The following is an 18,860-nucleotide window of genomic DNA, read 5'->3' on the forward strand; positions in this document are numbered from 1 at the left end:
AATTGTTACCATCCACCTTTTGTGTCTCCCCTATTTCCTCATAGATTGTAAGCTTGCGAGCAGGGCCCTCATTCCTCTTGGTATCTGATGAATTATGTGATTATTGTTATGCTGTAATGTCTTTTGTCTGTACAAATCCCCTCTAAAATGTAAAGTGCTGCGGAATATGTTGGCGCTATAGAAATAAAATCATTATTATATTAAGCCCCATAAGCACCTAGTATTGTGACGAAAATCATGTTATTGATATTTTCAATATAATTTGCTATCATTTTAATAATGTTTCAATTTGTTTATTTCAGATTTAGTTGATCATTTGTTGTGTATGCATCCCAGAATCCTATTATTCCTCAATGATTTATTGACAATTTAAGAAGTAAATTCAAGAAGAGAAACACCAGTCTTGAAACACAGCATGACACAGTTATGGAAAGCTCAAATATGAAATTTATTTAGGGGATAATTAAAGTGGGCAGGACAGGGGGGTTGACCAACACTGAGAAGTTCCCATTTTGAGATTCTCTCAATTTTCAATCATTTAAGATTTTTATTCTTCGCTTTCCTTCTGCAAGTAAAAAAATAAATAAAATTAAGTTAATTTTACACAGCTCATGAAAGTACACCTATTCTATATAAGTTAATAGATAATAGAATGTACCTTTCCACCAATGTCACGGCTCTTGGCTCTCAGCTTGTTCACTTGGGACTCAGCAATGTCAGCTCTCTCCTCAGCCTCTTCAAGCTCATGTTGGACCTTCCTGAAGCGGCTCAGGTGAGCATTGGATTGTTCCTCCTGTTAGTAGAAGAACACGATGGTAAGAGAAAAGTTTAACATATAGAAAAAAAACTTTTAATTCTGGTAAAGGCAAAGAAAGTTTTACTTACAGATTCTTCAGCTTGTCTCTTGTATGCTTTAACTTTCAGTTGCAGTTTATCAACCAGATCTTGTAGTCTGAGGCTGTTCTTCCTGTCTTCCTCAGTCTTCAAAGAGAAAGAAAATATTAAAATTTTAGAATTCAGCTTTCTAAATTAAAAGGCTTTATCAGAAACTATTTAGAAACTATTTGTGCTTCATTTTTTATAATTTACCTGGTAGGTCAGTTCCTTCACTCTCCTCTCATATTTACGAACTCCTTTGATGGCTTCAACTCCACGTTTCTGCTCATTTTCCAGCTCATTTTCCAGTTCACGCACCTGTTAAAAACGTAATCATAAACTTATAATTATTTATTTGTCTAATGGTTTTAACATTATTATTTATGCTGTGAAGTGATGCATACTCTTGATTCCAGTTTCTGGAGCTGCTTCTTGCCTCCTTTCAGTGCAAGCTGTTCAGCTTCATCCAGACGGTGCTGCAGATCCTTCACTGTCTGTTCCAGGTTCTTCTTCATTCTTTCCAAGTGAGCACTAGTGTCCTGCTCCTTCTTCAACTCTTCTGCCATTAAAGCAGCCTTTAGAAAAATAAAGAATTTTAAAGATATAGGAATCTGTGAAAACATAGACATACATTGGAAGCATTATTATGAAGATGACTTACATCAGTGATGGCTTTCTTAGCTTTCTCTTCAGCATTTCTTGCTTCCTGAACAGTCTCCTCTACTTCATTCTGGAGCTGACCAATGTCTCCTTCAAGCTTCTTCTTACTGTTGATCAGGCTAGTGTTCTGATAGAGAAAATATCATTTTAATATTGCGCATGGTTTTTTTGAATGTTGTATATGTTCTTGCAGCTTAGAAGAAGACCTTACCTGAGAGTGCAGGAGCTGAAGGCGTTCACTAGCATCCAGAAGTTCCTGTTCTGCAGTCTTGCGAGATCTCTCAGTCTGTTCCAGAGCAGCTCTATACTCTTCAATTTCTGCCTGTTGCAAATTGTTTCTACGTTCAATGACTGCAACCTGTTCCTTCAGATCTTCCTGTCCTCTGACGGCGTCATCCAGGTGCAATTGAGAATCCTGTTGGAAAAGTGCAAAAATATACATGAAGTATGCAACTGCTGTGTTACTCCTTCATTTGTAATGAATATATAGCAAATTAGTAAAATATAGAGAAGATATATGGTAGAGGGGTTATAAATAATGACAGATGTTTGATAAATATACCTTCAGTTGTCCTTGCACATTTCTGAGTTGTTTCTGTGCCTCTGCAGCCTGGCGGTTGGCATGGCTGAGTTGGATTTCAAGTTCATTCAAGTCTCCTTCCATCTTCTTCTTCAGTCTGAGAGCATCATTTCTGCTTCTAATTTCAGAGTCCAGTGTACTCTGCATGGTGTCAATAGCCCTCTGGCTGTTTCTCTTCAGCTGCTCAATTTCCTCATCCTTCTCTGCAATCTTCCTGTCTACCTCTGATTTAATTTGGTTAAGCTCAAGTTGAACACGAAGGATCTTGGCTTCTTCATGTTCCAATGATCCCTGTAGAAGTTAAGAAATATTTAGATGCAAATACATTTTAATTTTATATAACATACAAATTCCTTTCCAAAGTTAACTAGTTTTTCTGACAACTGATGAAAGGTAAAGTAATATTCCCCAAAACATACCAATTAAAAGGCCACGTGCTTTTAATAAATTTATATTATGATGTGCAGCTCTTATAACCACAGACCTTCCTAATTAAATATTTCACCAGCCTGTATTTCTGGCCTGTTATGAGATGGAGCTTGATCATGCAAATATATGTAATCCATCAAGAGATACTGATATATGCCAGGACATTGGAATCATTATTACCTTACGAAAAAAAAAGTTGTCAGCACTGGGTGTCCACTATTCACACTTAAGGTTTTATAATTACATTACGTAATATAATTAGATTAAATATAGGATTAATTATACTTAGTGTATTCAAACAGCGCAAATAATTTATTTTAAGAATATATAAAGGTTTTAGCAACTTACTTCAGCTTCCTCCAGAGCTGCCTGCAGATCACTCTTTTCTTGCTCAGTCTGTTTCTTGGCCTTTTCTAATTCATTAATGGTTTTTCCAGTGTCCGAAATCTGTTCAGTCAGATCTGAAATCTCCTCTAAAAGACACATTTTTTTGAAAATTTCAAACCATTATATTTTAAATAATATAAGATCTAAATATGTAAAGTGTTGATAAACTATAGCCAAATCTTTTTAAAACATCCTGGCAAAACTAACTTATCCTAATTTATATTAAACTACTAAGTATAAAGGCTAAAAGATTAATCTCTATAAATAAACATACGTTGCAAGTTCTTGTTTTCGCGTTTCAAGGTCTCAACTTGTTCCAGGGACTCTTCATAAGCATTCTTCATCTTGAAGATTTCAGTGCTTAAGGCACGGGCTTCTTTTTGAGCAGCTTCTAGCTCAGCCTGTCCCTCCTCATGCTTCTGTTTCCATTCAACCAGGACCTTTACAAATGAATAAATATTATATTAACATGTAGCAAACCAGCTGAATATGCATAATCAGAAGTATAATACCCCAGTGCTAGCTTGGGAAATCTACCTTGTCAAAGTTCCTTTGCTTCTTGTCAAGAGCAGCTGCTGCACCGTTTGCTCTCTCCACATCAACCATAAGGTCTTCTACTTCAGACTGCAGTCTCTGCTTAGTCTTTTCCAATGAAGCACACTTGGAGTTCACAGCCTCTACCTGCTCCTCAGCATCCTGCAAGCGCTGAGCCAGCTTCTTCCTGTAAGCACATTGAACAGATATATCACAAATTATTTTCTTGTCTGAAAGTAATAGTTATTGTAACAACTAATAGGAGTTTAAACTTACTTGGCGTCTTCCAGTTCCTCTGTGCGCTGAATGGCATCAGTTTCATATTTGGTCCTCCACTGGGCAACTTCACTGTTAGCTTTGGACAAAGAGCGCTGGAGTTCAGCCTTGGCTTCTTGTTCCTCTTCATATTGCTCACGAAGTAGGTCGTTATCATGACGGGAAGATTGAAGAGCATGAGCAAGGGCGTTCTTAGCCTGCACATACATTTCGCTTGTTAAAACATTAAAATAATCAATTCAACATTTTACTAGCAAATGTTATGTAAACAAACAGCTTTATACCTTTGATTCTTCCTCTAATTGTCTCTTGAGTTCCTCCACCTGCTGGGTGAATCCCTGCTTTCCTCTGGAGAGTTGAGATATCAGAGATTCCTTCTCCTCTACTTGACGAGACAGCTCACCTGTAATGAGGAAAACAGATGATGTTCCACTTTAAAAAAAAATGTATTTTACATAGCGAATAACTAGATAATTGTTTGGGTGAAATAGTGACGATTTTTAGAGTTTATACTTGGCATCATTATTTCTTAGTTTACAAAAATGTTATATTCAGAGACTGCTGTTTCTGAAAAATAGACTATGCTGATGCTAATGTATCAGTTTACCATTTTCTGTCTGAGAACGCGCTCTTTGAGCTGAAAGGTCATTGATCACACGTTGATGCTCATCATCCTTAGACTTCACTTCACTGAGTTGGTCCTCAACTACACGATTGATCTTTTCAAGGTTGGCCTACAAAATAAATCTTAGTAAGATTTTCATTAACAGCTTAAGTAGACTCATAGAAAACATTTTGTCATGAAAATACCTTAGCTTTAGAGATGTTCTCCAGGTTACTGGCAAGATCATCAACTTCCATCTTCAGTTCACTCTTTTCTTTCTCCAGTTTCTGCTTCACACGTTGCAGGTTATCAACCTGTTCACCAAGCTCAGCAACACTGTCAGCATGCTTTTTACGCAGGGCGGAAGCTGTAGCTTCATGCTGAAGGGTGGCTTCTTCCAGATCACGTCTCAGTTTCTGAAACTCAGCTTCACGCTTCTTGTTCAACTCAATCTGGGCGGATGTTGCACCTCCAGCTTCTTCAAGTCTTTCACTGATCTCTTCAAGTTCTCTAGAAAGATCAGCTCTCTGCTTCTCAACCTTGGCACGAGCTGCGCGTTCAGCTTCAATTTCTTCTTCAAGTTCTTCAATACGGGCCTAGAAATCAACATTTGGTCATTACATGTAATAACATCTTTGCTATACAATATAATCTTGTTTTACAGGGTTTTACCTGCAGTTCTTTGATTTTCTTCTGCAGTTGTAATCCCAGGGACTGTTCATCCTCTATCTTGCTTTGCAATTGGCTAATTTCAAACTCTTTCCTAGGAAGTACAAACAATATGCAGTTTAACTACCAGCTTTGTATACAGATTTTTGTATAAAAAAAAATTTGTAAATACACACTTCTTTAGTTTCTCCTCGGTTTGTTGTTTATCATTTTCTAGATCCATAACTGTTTCCTGAGAAAGTTTGAGGTCACCCTCAAGCTTCCTCTTAGATCTCTCAAGGTCAAGACGGAGTTTCTTCTCTTGTTCAAGGGAACCTTCCAGCTACATAAACAGAAAGTATGATATTCATTATAAAATGGGATTCATCCAAACTGTGAAATGTTACAAATGAAATGTATTACAAATACTTACATCGTCAACTTGTTGTTCAAGCTTTGTCTTGGCTTTTGTCAAAGAACTGACTTTGTCTTCCTCAGCCTGGAGGTCATCAAGTGTTTGCTGGTGAGCTTCTTGGAGAGCCTTCTTTTCCTTGGAGACTTTGGAGATATTTTCATCAAGAGTTGCCAGTTCTTCAGTAAGGTTTTTAACCTGTAATTGAAGAACACTCATGAGCTTAAAAACATAGTGATGAGTTAATTGGAAGACAAGAATGTTCTTATTGTTGACTGTACCTTGTTTTCTGTGGCATGCTTCTCTTTTTCAACTTTAGCCAGGGTAAGTTCCAAGTCATCAATGTCTTTCTTCAGCTCAGAGCATTCATCTTCTAACTTCCTCTTTTTAGCGGTCAGTTCAGCATTACTTTCTTCTTCATCTTCAAGTCTTTCATTCAGTTCCTTCAACTTTGACTCCAACTGGATCTTATTCTTGATGAGGCCTTCACATCTTTCCTCAGAATCAGCCAGAGTCTCAGACTCCTAGAGAAAATAAAATTAATTTTAGCTTGGTATGTTATTTTCAGTTACCTAATATAAGGATGTTTTGAAATATGCAAATGTGTTTACTGATTGGACTTGAAGAAGAAGGTCGTTCTTTTCTTGGACAATGACAACCAATTTTTCTTCTATCTCCTTCCTCTTGGCTTCTGATTTGGCCAAAGCATCTTTTGTCTTTTCAAACTCGTCCTTCATGTTTGCCATCTCTTTTTCTGTCTCAGCACTCTGCAGAAGAGGCTTGATCTTGAAGTAGAGCTTCATCCATGGCCAGTGTTTGACATTCATGAAGGATCTAACATTGTACTGGATTACAAATATAGCCTCCCTGTTTAAAGAAATGGAGTTAGTGTTATGTTTTCCTAAACAAAATACATTGAATATATCATTGAGTTATATTCTAATATCATTAAATAAAAATACCTTCTCTCCATCATCTTCTTAAACTCAACTCTCATCAAGAAACCTCTGCAAAGAGCCTGAGTATTAGTAATCAGTTTTGCCAACTTTTCATCTCTCATCTCTTCCAGGGTACCCAGGAGACCAGCTTTGAAGAACACCTCAGGGATTAATAAAAAAAATAAAGTATAAGTTCAAGGGCTAAGACAGTCCATGTTAGCAAAGATATCTGATGACAACTAACAAAATACCTTAGTGTGCCCAAATTTGTATTGAGTGTGATCAACATCAATTGAGCCCAAGAGTTTCTCACTGGCCTTTTTGCTGTCAATAAACTGCCCTTCTGGAATTGCACTAGCGTTCAGCACCTTGTAACTAGCAAATAAGAGTAATTGAAAAATACTGGTCAATCTTAACAGTTTCAGCAATTTTAATTGGCAATATATTAAATGTTTTGTTATTTATAAGTGTAATATGTTATCTCAATTTTTTATATAACAGAGCTATAATGTAAGGTAAACTAAATGGTAGAAGTAATTAGAACAGATTTGTACAAAGCTATTTTGACTTAAGAAAATAAAATTACCGTTGTTTAAAGTCAGCATAGAGGATTCTGCTTGGGAATCCCTTTCTGCAAATTCTGATACCTTCCAATACACCATTACATCTCAACTGATGGATGATCAAGTGGTTATCCATGATACCTGATAGTATAAAAGTAATTTGATTGTGCCAATGATAAATAATGATGTTCAGTTTTAATGTTCTCTATTTAAACAATTAAGTAGAAATATATAAATCAATACCTGGTGTCTTGGTCTCATTAGGGATCAGACAACGCACAAAGTGAGGATGGGTGCTTCTCAAATTGGTCATCAGTTTGCCCAAGTTTTCCTGAAGAAAATACAAAATAATAATCATGAACTGAGAAGGCTGATGAACATCCTATATTAAAGGAAATTAAGAATGCATGAAAAAAAAAAAAAAAAAAAATTATATATATATATATATATATATATATATATATATATATATATATATATATGTATATATATATATATATATACACTCACCGGCCACTTTATTAGGTACACCTGTCCAACTTCTTGTTAACACTTAATTTCTAATCAGCCAATCACATGGCGGCAACTCAGTGCATTTAGGCATGTAGACATGGTCAAGACAATCTCCTGCAGTTCAAACCGAGCATCAGTATGGGGAAGAAAGGTGATTTGAGTGCCTTTGAACGTGGCATGGTTGTTGGTGCCAGAAGGGCTGGTCTGAGTATTTCAGAAACTGCTGATCTACTGGGATTTTCACGCACAACCATCTCTAGGGTTTACAGAGAATGGTCCGAAAAAGAAAAAAAATCCAGTGAGCGGCAGTTCTGTGGGCGGAAATGCCTTGTTGATGCCAGAGGTCAGAGGAGAATGGGCAGACTGGTTCGAGCTGATAGAAAGGCAACAGTGACTCAAATCGCCACCCGTTACAACCAAGGTAGGCCTAAGAGCATCTCTGAACGCACAGTGCGTCGAACTTTGAGGCAGATGGGCTACAGCAGCAGAAGACCACACCGGGTACCACTCCTTTCAGCTAAGAACAGGAAACTGAGGCTACAATTTGTCCAAGCTCATCGAAATTGGACAGTAGAAGATTGGAAAAACGTTGCTTGGTCTGATGAGTCTCGATTTCTGCTGCGACATTCGGATGGTAGGGTCAGAATTTGGCGTAAACAACATGAAAGCATGGATCCATCCTGCCTTGTATGGAGCATCTTTGGGATGTGCAGCCGACAAATCTGCGGCAACTGTGTGATGCCATCATGTCAATATGGACCAAAATCTCTGAGGAATGCTTCCAGCACCTTGTTGAATCTATGCCACGAAGAATTGAGGCAGTTCTGAAGGCAAAAGGGGGTCCAACCCGTTACTAGCATGGTGTACCTAATAAAGTGGCCGGTGAGTGTATATATATATATATATATATATAGTGTACATTTAATATTGTATGTACAATAATTTATACTGACTCTGAAAAGAGCAGACACAGTCTGGAAGGAGGATCCCTTCTTCTTTTTTCCACCTTTGCCACCAGCATCCGCTACGTAAAAGTACAGCAAAATATTAAGAATCATTTTTATCATTCAAGCTAACTAAATGTTCTCAATATGATAAATACAATAATGGACATGAATGAGTCACTTACCTTCAGCACCAGCGTGGGAAGCATATAAGAAGGACACCAGTTTGACAGAAGACTTCTGGTAGAGCTGGATAACAGACTCGTTCAATGGATCCTTATTCTTATCGAGCCAACCACAGATGTTGTAATCCACAGTACCAGCATAATGCACCAGCGAGAAGTGAGCTTCAGCCTTTCCTTTGCCTGGCTTGGGCTTCTCAAAGTTCTTGCACTTGCCAAGATGCTGTTCATACAGCTTGTTCTTGAAAGATGTGTCAGTGGCTTTGGGAAACATGCACTCCTCTTCAAGGATTGAGAAAATACCCAAGGGCTGAAAACACACAGCAAATGTTATTGTGTTTCTGAGTAACATGTAGATGCTTACTATAGACTTATAAAATCTATTTATGTGAGTTTACCTTCTCAATGAGCTCAATACAGGCAGCCAAGTCCATACCGAAGTCAATGAACTCCCAGTCGATACCTTCCTTCTTGTATTCCTCCTGTTCCAGGACGAACATGTGGTGGTTGAAGAACTGCTGCAACTTCTCATTGGTGAAGTTGATGCAAAGTTGTTCCAAGCTGTTCATCTGTAATTTATTAAAAGGACATGAGCAAATACATCATAGCTGGCTCGGAAACTCATGATGGTAGAACAGGATGAAGACTTACATCAAAGATTTCAAATCCAGCAATATCCAGCACACCAATGAAGAATTGTCTTGGCTGTTTTGTGTCCAGCTGTTGGTTGATGCGAGTGACCATCCACAAGAACAGTTTCTCAAAGATGGACTTACTGAGGGCACCGACAGAATTGTACACCTAAAGTGGAAATCACAACAGTGTTTATTAGTGTTTATTAAAATAGTCCAATTCTTTCTTACTATTTTCTTTATAATGTACCTGTTGCACGGTCTGTCCCTTGGTGACAAATTCATTACCGACTTTTACTCTTGGGTAGCACAAAGCCTTAAGCAAGTCAGCAGAGTTCAAGCCCATCAAATAACCAACTTTGTCAGCAACTGCATTAGAATATATAGCACCGTATAATTGTAAGTAGATGTTAATGGAGCAATTTTATATAGTAAATATTAAATACAAGTGCTAACCTTCAGTGCCGTCTGGCTCAGCCTGTTCCTCTCTTTGCTTCTGCTTGAATTTCATGTTACCATTGTGCATGACTGCACCAGTCATTTTGTAGATACCTATCTTCTCCTCTGGTGTGAATCCCAGGATATCAATAGCAGTCTGTCAGAAAATCATACAGTATGAAAGCGTCAGCCACTGACATATATCACATTTAACCTCAAGAACATATAAATTGAAGTACCACATACTTACATCTGTGGCTACCAATTCTTCTGTATCATCGATACTCTTCACGGTGATTTCACCCTGGCTGATCCAAGGATAATCATATGGGTTGGTGGTGACCAGAAGCATTTCTAAGCACAAGAAAGTAAACCAGTTTGTGACCAAGGTAGAATGTTTATTATATGTATTTAAATTGCCTGAAAAAATGTTCCAGGAGGAGCTGAACCTTTGCTCTATCCACATTGCTCAATAAAGGCACAACCTTGTCTATTATTTTGAATTCTCTAGTGCTGCCTTCTCATATTATATTTAGATTTGCATTGCTAGTGATCTGTGCATTGAATACATCTGGGATCTACTGATTGCACAGTAATATCTTTAATGTTCTTCACTTTTCTTCCAGACACTAAACTTACCAACGATCTCTGGCTTATGGTTTGTCAAGATCTGGTAGAAGATGTGGTAACTTCTTTCTGCGGAAAGCTGGAATGTTACTCTGGACTTTTCCAGCAGATCTGTAATTTTATTTAGAAAGTGACATATAAGTATATGTCATAAGTGACAAAAAAAGAAGAGAAACATAAAGAATGTAATTCTTACATGTTTCAATATCAGCAGAAGACAGTTTTCCTGTGGTTCCGAAATGGATTCTGATAAATTTACCCTAAACGAGAGATAGGTCAGAGTTTACAGATTATCAAGAATTTGAGAAAGCATATGTTTTGTGTGTGTGTGGAGCTGCATTTAAAATACTTACAAAACGAGAGGAGTTATCATTTCTCACAGTCTTGGCATTACCGAAGGCTTCTAGCAGAGGGTTAGCCTGGATAATTTGATCCTCCAGAGTTCCCTAAAAGGCATAATGCAATTACTTAGTGTCTTTATGTACAGGCATATTCACATACCAGATTAAAATATATTTGTATTAGTCTAAGATAAATCATTAGGTAGACCTTAAAGTAGAAACTATAGTAGTGTTATACTTGGTAATGTGTCATTTTGTGAGTGTTACATTCATGGTTTGTTAGGAATCTTTTCATAGTGACAGCTAAGGTTTCTTTAGTTTTGCATTTACCTTATTTTGGTTGGTGGGTTCCTTCTTCTTTCCACCGTCTCCAATAGCTGCAACTGTTGCAAAGTACTGGATGACACGCTTGGTGTTTACAGTCTTTCCAGCACCAGATTCTCCACTGGGGATAGAGGAGATCAAATACATCATGAATATGTAGAAATCAAACACATTGCTTGTATGAGAAATATATAGTTGTGATTACTTACGTGATCAAGACAGACTGATTTTCACGATCTGCCAAAATAAAGGAAACAGGTTATATATTTTATGAAATGTCAGGTGGAACTATTGTTCATGTGAGTTATCTGTACCTGTTAACATGAACTGATAGGCGTTATCAGAGATGGAGAAGATGTGTGGTGGGGCTTCCACACGCTTCTTGCCTCTGTAGCCAGCTACCACCTTAGGGTCGTAGACTGGCAGCCACTTGTAGGGGTTGACAGTGACACAGAAAAGCCCAGAGTAGGTCTGTAATAGATATAAGCACTTTAGGCAAAAACATTTTATACCACATGAACAAAGAAAAATTGCACACTGAGCACAGCAATCAAGAATGTTAATAGGTGCTTGTTCTTGCTTGTACGGGTGTGACCATATAGGTAGATGTTCACTACAGTATTTACCAGCCACATTATTCATTATGGCTGTCTATTACATGGTATTTTCACGTTACCTCGCCGCCACTGTGGCTCTACTATTAACTATATCTACTGCACATGTATTCACCTCTGTTGCCCATGTAGTGTATTGATACGCTGACAATTTATGTTGCTTTAACTTTTAAAGGGGGACACACACATACTTTACCTCTAAGGCCGCCGTCACACTATCAGTATTTGGTCACTATTTTACATCAGTATTTGTAAGCCAAAACCAGGAGTGGAACAATTAAAGGAAAAGTATAATAGAAACATATGCACCACTTCTGCATTTATCACCCACTCCTGGTTTTGGCTTACAAATACTGATGTAAAATACTGACCAAATACTGCAAGTGTGACGGCAGCCTAATACTTGTGTATTTTTTATACTTGTCATCAGTTTGACATGGTTTACACATGGTATATACATGGAACTTTAATCTCTATTTATTTATATCTGTAATGCATATTTTGCTCAGTGCATTATTATGTGTATAACCTCATGTATACATTTAAACTAATTTTTTCACTATATGCATTTTTTTCATCACCATCTTCTCACTGTTGTGTCTTGTTGCATTTAATTTCAATTTTTTAATCTGTGTCAGTATTCTTTGGTCCACGTGTATTTTGTAGGTACACAGTTTGTCTTGTCAAGCACCGTACTTTTATCCCTTCCTTTTTTGTCTCAATACGCTTTGCATTTAATTATTTATAACCACTGGGTTGCACCATTATTGATTTGACCATGTAAGTTCGGCCTTTCCTTCAGTGTTTATACCATATGATATGATAGTATATTAACCCATTCACGAACAGAGGTATTTCCGTTTTTGCGGTTTCGGTTTTTGCTCCCCTTCTTCCCAGAGGCATAACCTTTTTATTTTTTTGTCGACATGGCCATGTGAGGGCTTGTTTTTGCCGAATAAGATGTACTTTTGAACGACACCATTGGTTTTAACATATCATATACTGGAAAACGGGGAAAAATTCCAAGTGCGGTGAAATTGCAAAAAAAGTGCAATTCCACAGTTATTTTTTGGTTTGTTTTTTTACCATGTTCACTAAATGCTAAAACTGACCAGTCATTATGATTCTCCAGCTCATTATAAGTTCATGGACACCAAACATGGTTCTTTTTTATTTAAGTGGTGAAAAACAATCCAAAGTTTGGTAAAAACAAAATGGCGCTATTTTTCATGATCTGGGGCTGGGTGAGGGCTTATTTTTTGCGCGCCGACCTGACATTTTTATTGATACCATATTGATGTAGATATGATCTATTGATCGCCCGTTATTGCATTTTATTGCAATATAGCAGTGCCCAAAAGTATGTAATTCTGACGTTTTTATATTTTTTTCTCATTACACCGTTTAGAGATTGGGTTAACTCTTTTTTTATATTGATAGATTGGCCAATTCTGAATGTGGTGATACCAAGTATGTGTATATTTGATTTTTTTTTATTGTTTTCTTGAATATGACGAAAGGGGTGTGATTTGAACTTCTATATTTTTTTTTTACTTTTTGCATTCGTCAATAGTCTCTATGGAAGACTAGAAACTGCAGTACTTCGATCTACACACAGGCAATGATCAAATCACCTGTGTGTAGCAGAAATGCTCACTTGCTATGAGCACGGGGTAGCACCCAAAGCAATCCGGCAATGACAACCATAGGGGTCTGCTTCAGACCTCTGGTTGTCATGCTGACCCATCAGTGACCCGTGATCATGTGATGGGGTCACCAATGGGCAGGATTAGTGACGCTCTTCCGGTAAGTGCGAGTTAATTGCCGCTGTCAGAAATTGACAGCAGCATTTAACTAGTTAATATCCACGGGGGATCGCGATTCCACCGCTGTTGCGGGCACATGTCAGCTGTATAGATCAGCTATTATGTACCCGGAATGTGCGGGCTCAGAGCCGGAGCCCGCACCAAACAGGGGGAATCCGACATCGGCATACTATTAAGCCCGATGTCAGAAAGGGGTTAAATATGACTGAAAATCTGTCATTTAAAAGATATCCTGTTTTAAAGCCTTTAGACAAAGGACCCAAAATACAGTTATTAGGACCCAGCTAGGGACGTTAAGTTATATATATTAAGTAAAAGGAATTTAGTAGTCTTGGGTAAAGATAGGCAATTTACAGCCAACAAATAATTATTGCTTAGGGTTTATCCCATTTGGCTTTTTAGTAGGAGACCAGAGTCTACACGCTCTCCTGGGATTTAAAAATGGATGAAAAATGTTCACTATCTTGATATTTTGATATTACATATTATGTTTTGGAAAATATATTTTAACTTCTAGAGTAATTGTTTTTTGATTGTTTCCTAGGTTTCACAAATCTGAACATTTCAAACTTACGTAGATCATCCAGGCTGCATAACGCTCTTTGAGGTTATAAAGCACAGAAGCCTCATTCAGATGAGTCATCATGGCCATGTCTTCAATTTTGTCATACTTTGGAGGATTCTGAGGGTAAACTTGAGCTTCCTTTACAGTTACAGTCTGGAAAGAAAACAATATGTTTAGTGATGTTATAGAATGTGCAGAATATGGCATTTGATAAATTAGGGATATATTATAATAATTACCCTCCCGTCGTCAGTCTTCACTGTGATTTTTCCATCTTCACGAGCAGTGACCATACCTTTCACATAGAGTTCTTTTTGATCGTCTACAAAGCAGGTGTTCTTGGCATCAAAAGGTTTGCTTTGAGCCTCCAGTCTCTCCTTATCGGACTTACGGAGAAACTGGGCGGCATCGCCAAAACAGGCCATTTCACCGTCACCCATGGTTGCTGGTTTCTGCAAGAAGATACTTTTTTCAAAACATTTATCTGTATTTTATATTCGCTTATGCTTAAAATATAATTCTAAACTACAGGGCATTACAAATTAGCACTTTTTATTTGTTTCCCAAGACCAAGTTTGCAAAGTACACTAAGTAAATTACAAAACTCTTTACCTTTGTCTGTTAATGAATTTTTTACTCTTTTAGGAGCATGTAGTGTATGATTTTTTTTTTTACTGCCACAAAGTGTTTACCCATGAAGGTATTTATACCTTTATGATGAATCTTATCAGTGCGGGGCATTGTGCTTGGATAAGCAATATATAATATATTTTTTGGATGATAAGATTTTCAGGCACAGTGATTTTCTAAAAATTAATTTAATTTGCACAGCTTCTCTAGTAAACTGACCATATACATATGACAGCTGTCAGCTGTGTAGTCTCCTGGGCTTCTCACAAACACATATTCTCATCAGTAGAGCATTCATGGCATTAACTTATCTTCCTTGATACCAAGGATATTCTGCATATTACATCCAGGCACTTATAAGCCTTAGATTGTCTAACGTTGCCTTTGACTGGATCCTCTGTCGATAACATATATCATTAGGTTAACTCAGTCACTTGTTTGTTAGAAATAGTAATATGAAAAAAAATCCTTCTCTTATTTTGTAATAAATGAAATGCATAAAATGATAATTGGTGAATTATTCATAATTTATATTTTAATCCATGTTTAAATAGCTTTTTGGGGCTCCAGTTAAAGTAAGAATTTTTTAAAGATATTAATGAATCTCATAGTCAAAGATTATAATATGCATTCTTATAAGAACTCTAAATTAATTAAAGAATTGAACACTGGTTGCAGACACATTGGACAATCTGTGACAAATCTGCAAGATATCCACATCAAAATACAAACTGTATGTGTTTCATGTGGACTTTGTCACTCATAGCGGAAGAAATCAGCACAGAAATATGCGAATGCTGAGGATTTTCATATCATGCTTTTAATATTTTCTGCAAATTTTTGCTGCTATGTGTGGATGGCATTTTGAAAATGCCACTCACTTGTCGTCTGATGTACATTACTTTGGATTTACAGTGCAAAATCCAAATCACATATTGGGTCAATTCTGCTTTAACTAGATGTGGTTTTAGTCTTTGTTAAAAAGTTGTCATTTTGTGATTAGTCACGCTTGTATGCTTTAAGTCCCTCATAGATGAATTCCTATTAGGCTGGGTTCACATTACGTCCAAGCAGTCCGTTAGACGGACTGTGTTACACTGCGGCATAACGCGGTGTAACGCAGTCCGTTAACACTGCCATTAATCTGTATTTCGGGCGCATCGCTAGCGCACGCCCAAAATGGGCGTGCGCTAGCGATATGCCGTCATTGAGTGACGGACCCTGGGACGCGGGCTGCAGCGTTTCCGGGTCTGTCACCGCTAGCGCAGATAGAGCATCTGCTAGCTCTATCTGCGCTAGCACGATGGCATGTCGGCACTTGCATTAACGCAGCCCATTTAACGCATGTGTTGAATGGGCTGCTGTTAACGCAATGTGAACCTAGCCTTACTAGATATTATATAGTTTGTATCTACGTATGTCACAGATCCTTCGATGATGTGCTGTTTTTCGAGGGTCCCACTGAATTAGTTGTGAATTTCACTTAAGACTTTGACACTACTGGATTTACAACTAGTTGAATAAGCAAAACTTTTATGGAGAATTTTGTTGTGTACTAGTGATGAGTGAATATACTCGTTGCTCGAGTTTTCACGAGCACGCTCGGGTGATCCCCGAGTATTTGTTAGTGTTCAGAGATTTAGTTTTCATGGCGGCAGCTGAATGATTTACAGCTATTAGCCAGCTTGATTACATGTGGGGATTCCATAGCAACCAGGCAACCCCCACATGTGCTCAGCCTGGCTAGTAGCTGTAAATCATTTAGCTGCCGCCAAGAAAACTAAATCTCGAACACTAACAAATACTCGGAGACCACCCGAGCAACGAGTATATTCGCTCATCACTATTGTGTACCTCTAGTTATACAGAAAAAGAATTATTATAGTGCAATAGCGCACCCAATTTTGATTTTTATAAGTCACTTTTACTTGTGATTTTGCTCTTAGTAGTAGTATAGACCCATTGTGGTTCATGCTGTATTTTGGGTTTCTGTCTTAATTGTTGTAGAATGTAATGTAATTGCACAGTGTTGGAGATGGAAACCATGGAGACAGCCTGCCCTATTAAGAGCAATATTGCTACGGAAAGTCTTTATTCTGCAAGATCCTGTACTACACTTCTTTTTTTGGGGGGGATGATTGAAGGTACACATTTGTGTATTGATTTAGGCTCTGTTCACATGTCCAGTTGATATCTATTTGTATTAGTTCCAGTGTTAAAAAAAAAAAAAAACTTGATAAGTTTCAAAAAGAGCAAAAATGCATGCACATTTTGGTTTCTGTTTTATTTTAATTTATGTTCCATTTGCAACTGATCCATTTTTACTAGAGGTTACTTTGATCCCCTCTATTGTTCTGGGCATGCACAGTGAGTTAAAAATAGATCAGTTAACGAATGTCATGACAGATAACCATTCACTATTATCTTTTTCCCATAGACATCAATATCATAAAAAGGGATCCAGTTGCTATCTGATTTTTTTTAGTTCCGTACAGACTACATTTTTTGATCAAATTAAAAAATGGATTGCAGTCAAACGGAAGACAGTATAGGACATTTCTTCCCTCATTCAAATGAATGGATCCAGCACTCTACGATTTTATTTCCATTTTGTCATCCCAAAACGGATTTAAAAATAGACTACTGGTCATGTGAACATAGTCTTAGCAATGATTAATGTACAGAAAGCACAGTGACTCACCTTTTATTGACAAACGATGGAGAAATTTTGGTGATCCCCCCTCTTTAGAGACAAAAAAACAGAGGCAAAGATTTAAAGCCAATTTCATACTATAGAAAAATAATAATAAACATAAATTCTAAATATTTTATAATTGACGTAAATGTAGATAATTAGCTGTAATCTTGCATTACTTCTATAAGGATCTTGTTACAACATGAAAATTAATGAAAAAAAGAAATTAACTCAACATTTTTATAGTTGGTTGTTACAGAGACAGTTGAATTTTTCTTTTTTTTTCACTTCACATATCCAAAATGTCCCACCACAAATACGAAAGACATAGGGCACAGCACTTACCACCAACTCAGATGTGACCAACTGAGGTCCTTCTAGATTGCTTATATAGACCAGCCCACTGCCTACTCAGCTTTCTGCAGAAAAGGAAGTGTCTTCAGATTTCCTTAAGAGTGCAACAAGCCCAAATAGTCAGTCCATCATAAGTAAAAATAACCTGCATAATGTAACAGGAGGTCTGGATACTCTGCAACTGTTCCCTTCTACAGCATATACATTATATGTTTCACTTATAGTTTCAAGCAAAATATAGATTGATGTAATCCCAAACTTGAATAATACAACAACACAACATAGGTACAAATATATTTAGAATCACTTAGTTTAATTAACACTGAATTGAATTTTATTTGACCAGAAATGTTTTTATATAAGTTGTGCTTTCAATATTTTTAAGTGTGCTATTTGAGTATGTTGTCGCTATACATTATGTCGGTATTCTATAAATAATTGGAAAAGAATAATAGAACAATAGTAATTCCTTAAAAGAATTAGAGAAAAAATTCTGCATTTGAAAGTAATTGTCTCAAACAGACAAGACCTGTCTATATGACCTATTAAGATATATATTAAAATGCAGGGGATCCCTTAACTATAGACTCACTAATTTAGTCCCAAATGTAAGAGTGGGTCCTACTCTGGTGGAGTCTAGCTGTCCATGTTTTACATTAAGGCTAGAGTCACACTACCATAGATTACGGCCGAGTGCTATGCAATAAAACATCACATAGCACTCGGCCCAGTGTTACTCTGTGGGGCAGATCACATCTGCGATTATTTTCTCATGCCGAATCGGCATGCTTGAACAATCACACCATGCTGCGATTGGTGCGGAGACTCGGCCTAGTCTTGGGCTCACTCGCACCCATATAACTCTATGGGTGCGAGTGACACAACGCACAGCACTTGGATAGGTAGTGGGGGAGATGGAGAAATTACTTTCTCCGCCTCCTCCCAAGCTGTGTGAGAGGACTGGAGCACAGTAGCATGACACTCTGATAATGCTCGCAGCAGAGCAGGAGCCGAGGGTCATTAGCATATCGCTACTGATGCTCTCGCACTGGATGCTATATGCTAGTATGAGGCCATGTGCACACGTTAAGTATTTTTCGCGTTTTTTTCGCGTTTTTTCGCTATAAAAACGTGATAAAAATGCGAAAAAAACGCTTACATATGCCTCCCATTATTTTAAGTGAATTCCGCATTTTTTGTGCAAATGTAGCCTTTTTTTCCGCGAAAAAATCGCATCGCGGAAAAAAAAGCAACATGTTCATTAAAAT

The 18,860-nt window shown here is 37.4% G+C and overlaps 1 protein-coding gene across 1 annotated transcript; it reads right to left on the bottom strand.

Moving 5' to 3' along the window:
- Positions 1-424: 424 nt before the first annotated feature.
- Positions 425-17,334, bottom strand: LOC143804981 (myosin-4-like). Its single transcript, XM_077283664.1, has 40 exons — positions 17,245-17,334; positions 14,153-14,365; positions 13,923-14,066; positions 11,223-11,379; positions 11,118-11,145; positions 10,915-11,029; positions 10,597-10,689; positions 10,440-10,503; positions 10,256-10,354; positions 9,867-9,970; positions 9,635-9,773; positions 9,429-9,547; positions 9,198-9,347; positions 8,945-9,115; positions 8,550-8,856; positions 8,374-8,444; positions 7,151-7,238; positions 6,931-7,048; positions 6,596-6,719; positions 6,369-6,505; positions 6,018-6,273; positions 5,688-5,930; positions 5,428-5,604; positions 5,192-5,337; positions 5,019-5,109; positions 4,553-4,942; positions 4,350-4,476; positions 4,027-4,145; positions 3,743-3,939; positions 3,470-3,653; positions 3,207-3,372; positions 2,894-3,018; positions 2,099-2,407; positions 1,748-1,951; positions 1,538-1,663; positions 1,281-1,451; positions 1,090-1,194; positions 886-981; positions 659-793; positions 425-565 (listed from the first exon to the last, which is right to left on the bottom strand). The coding sequence occupies exons 2-40, from the start codon at positions 14,351-14,353 to the stop codon at positions 548-550; spliced, it is 5,814 nt and encodes a 1,937-aa protein (XP_077139779.1). The 5' UTR covers positions 14,354-14,365; positions 17,245-17,334; the 3' UTR covers positions 425-547.
- Positions 17,335-18,860: the final 1,526 nt, after the last annotated feature.

This window comes from Ranitomeya variabilis, chromosome 2 (assembly GCF_051348905.1).
Source record: "Ranitomeya variabilis isolate aRanVar5 chromosome 2, aRanVar5.hap1, whole genome shotgun sequence".
NCBI lineage: Eukaryota > Metazoa > Chordata > Amphibia > Anura > Dendrobatidae > Ranitomeya > Ranitomeya variabilis.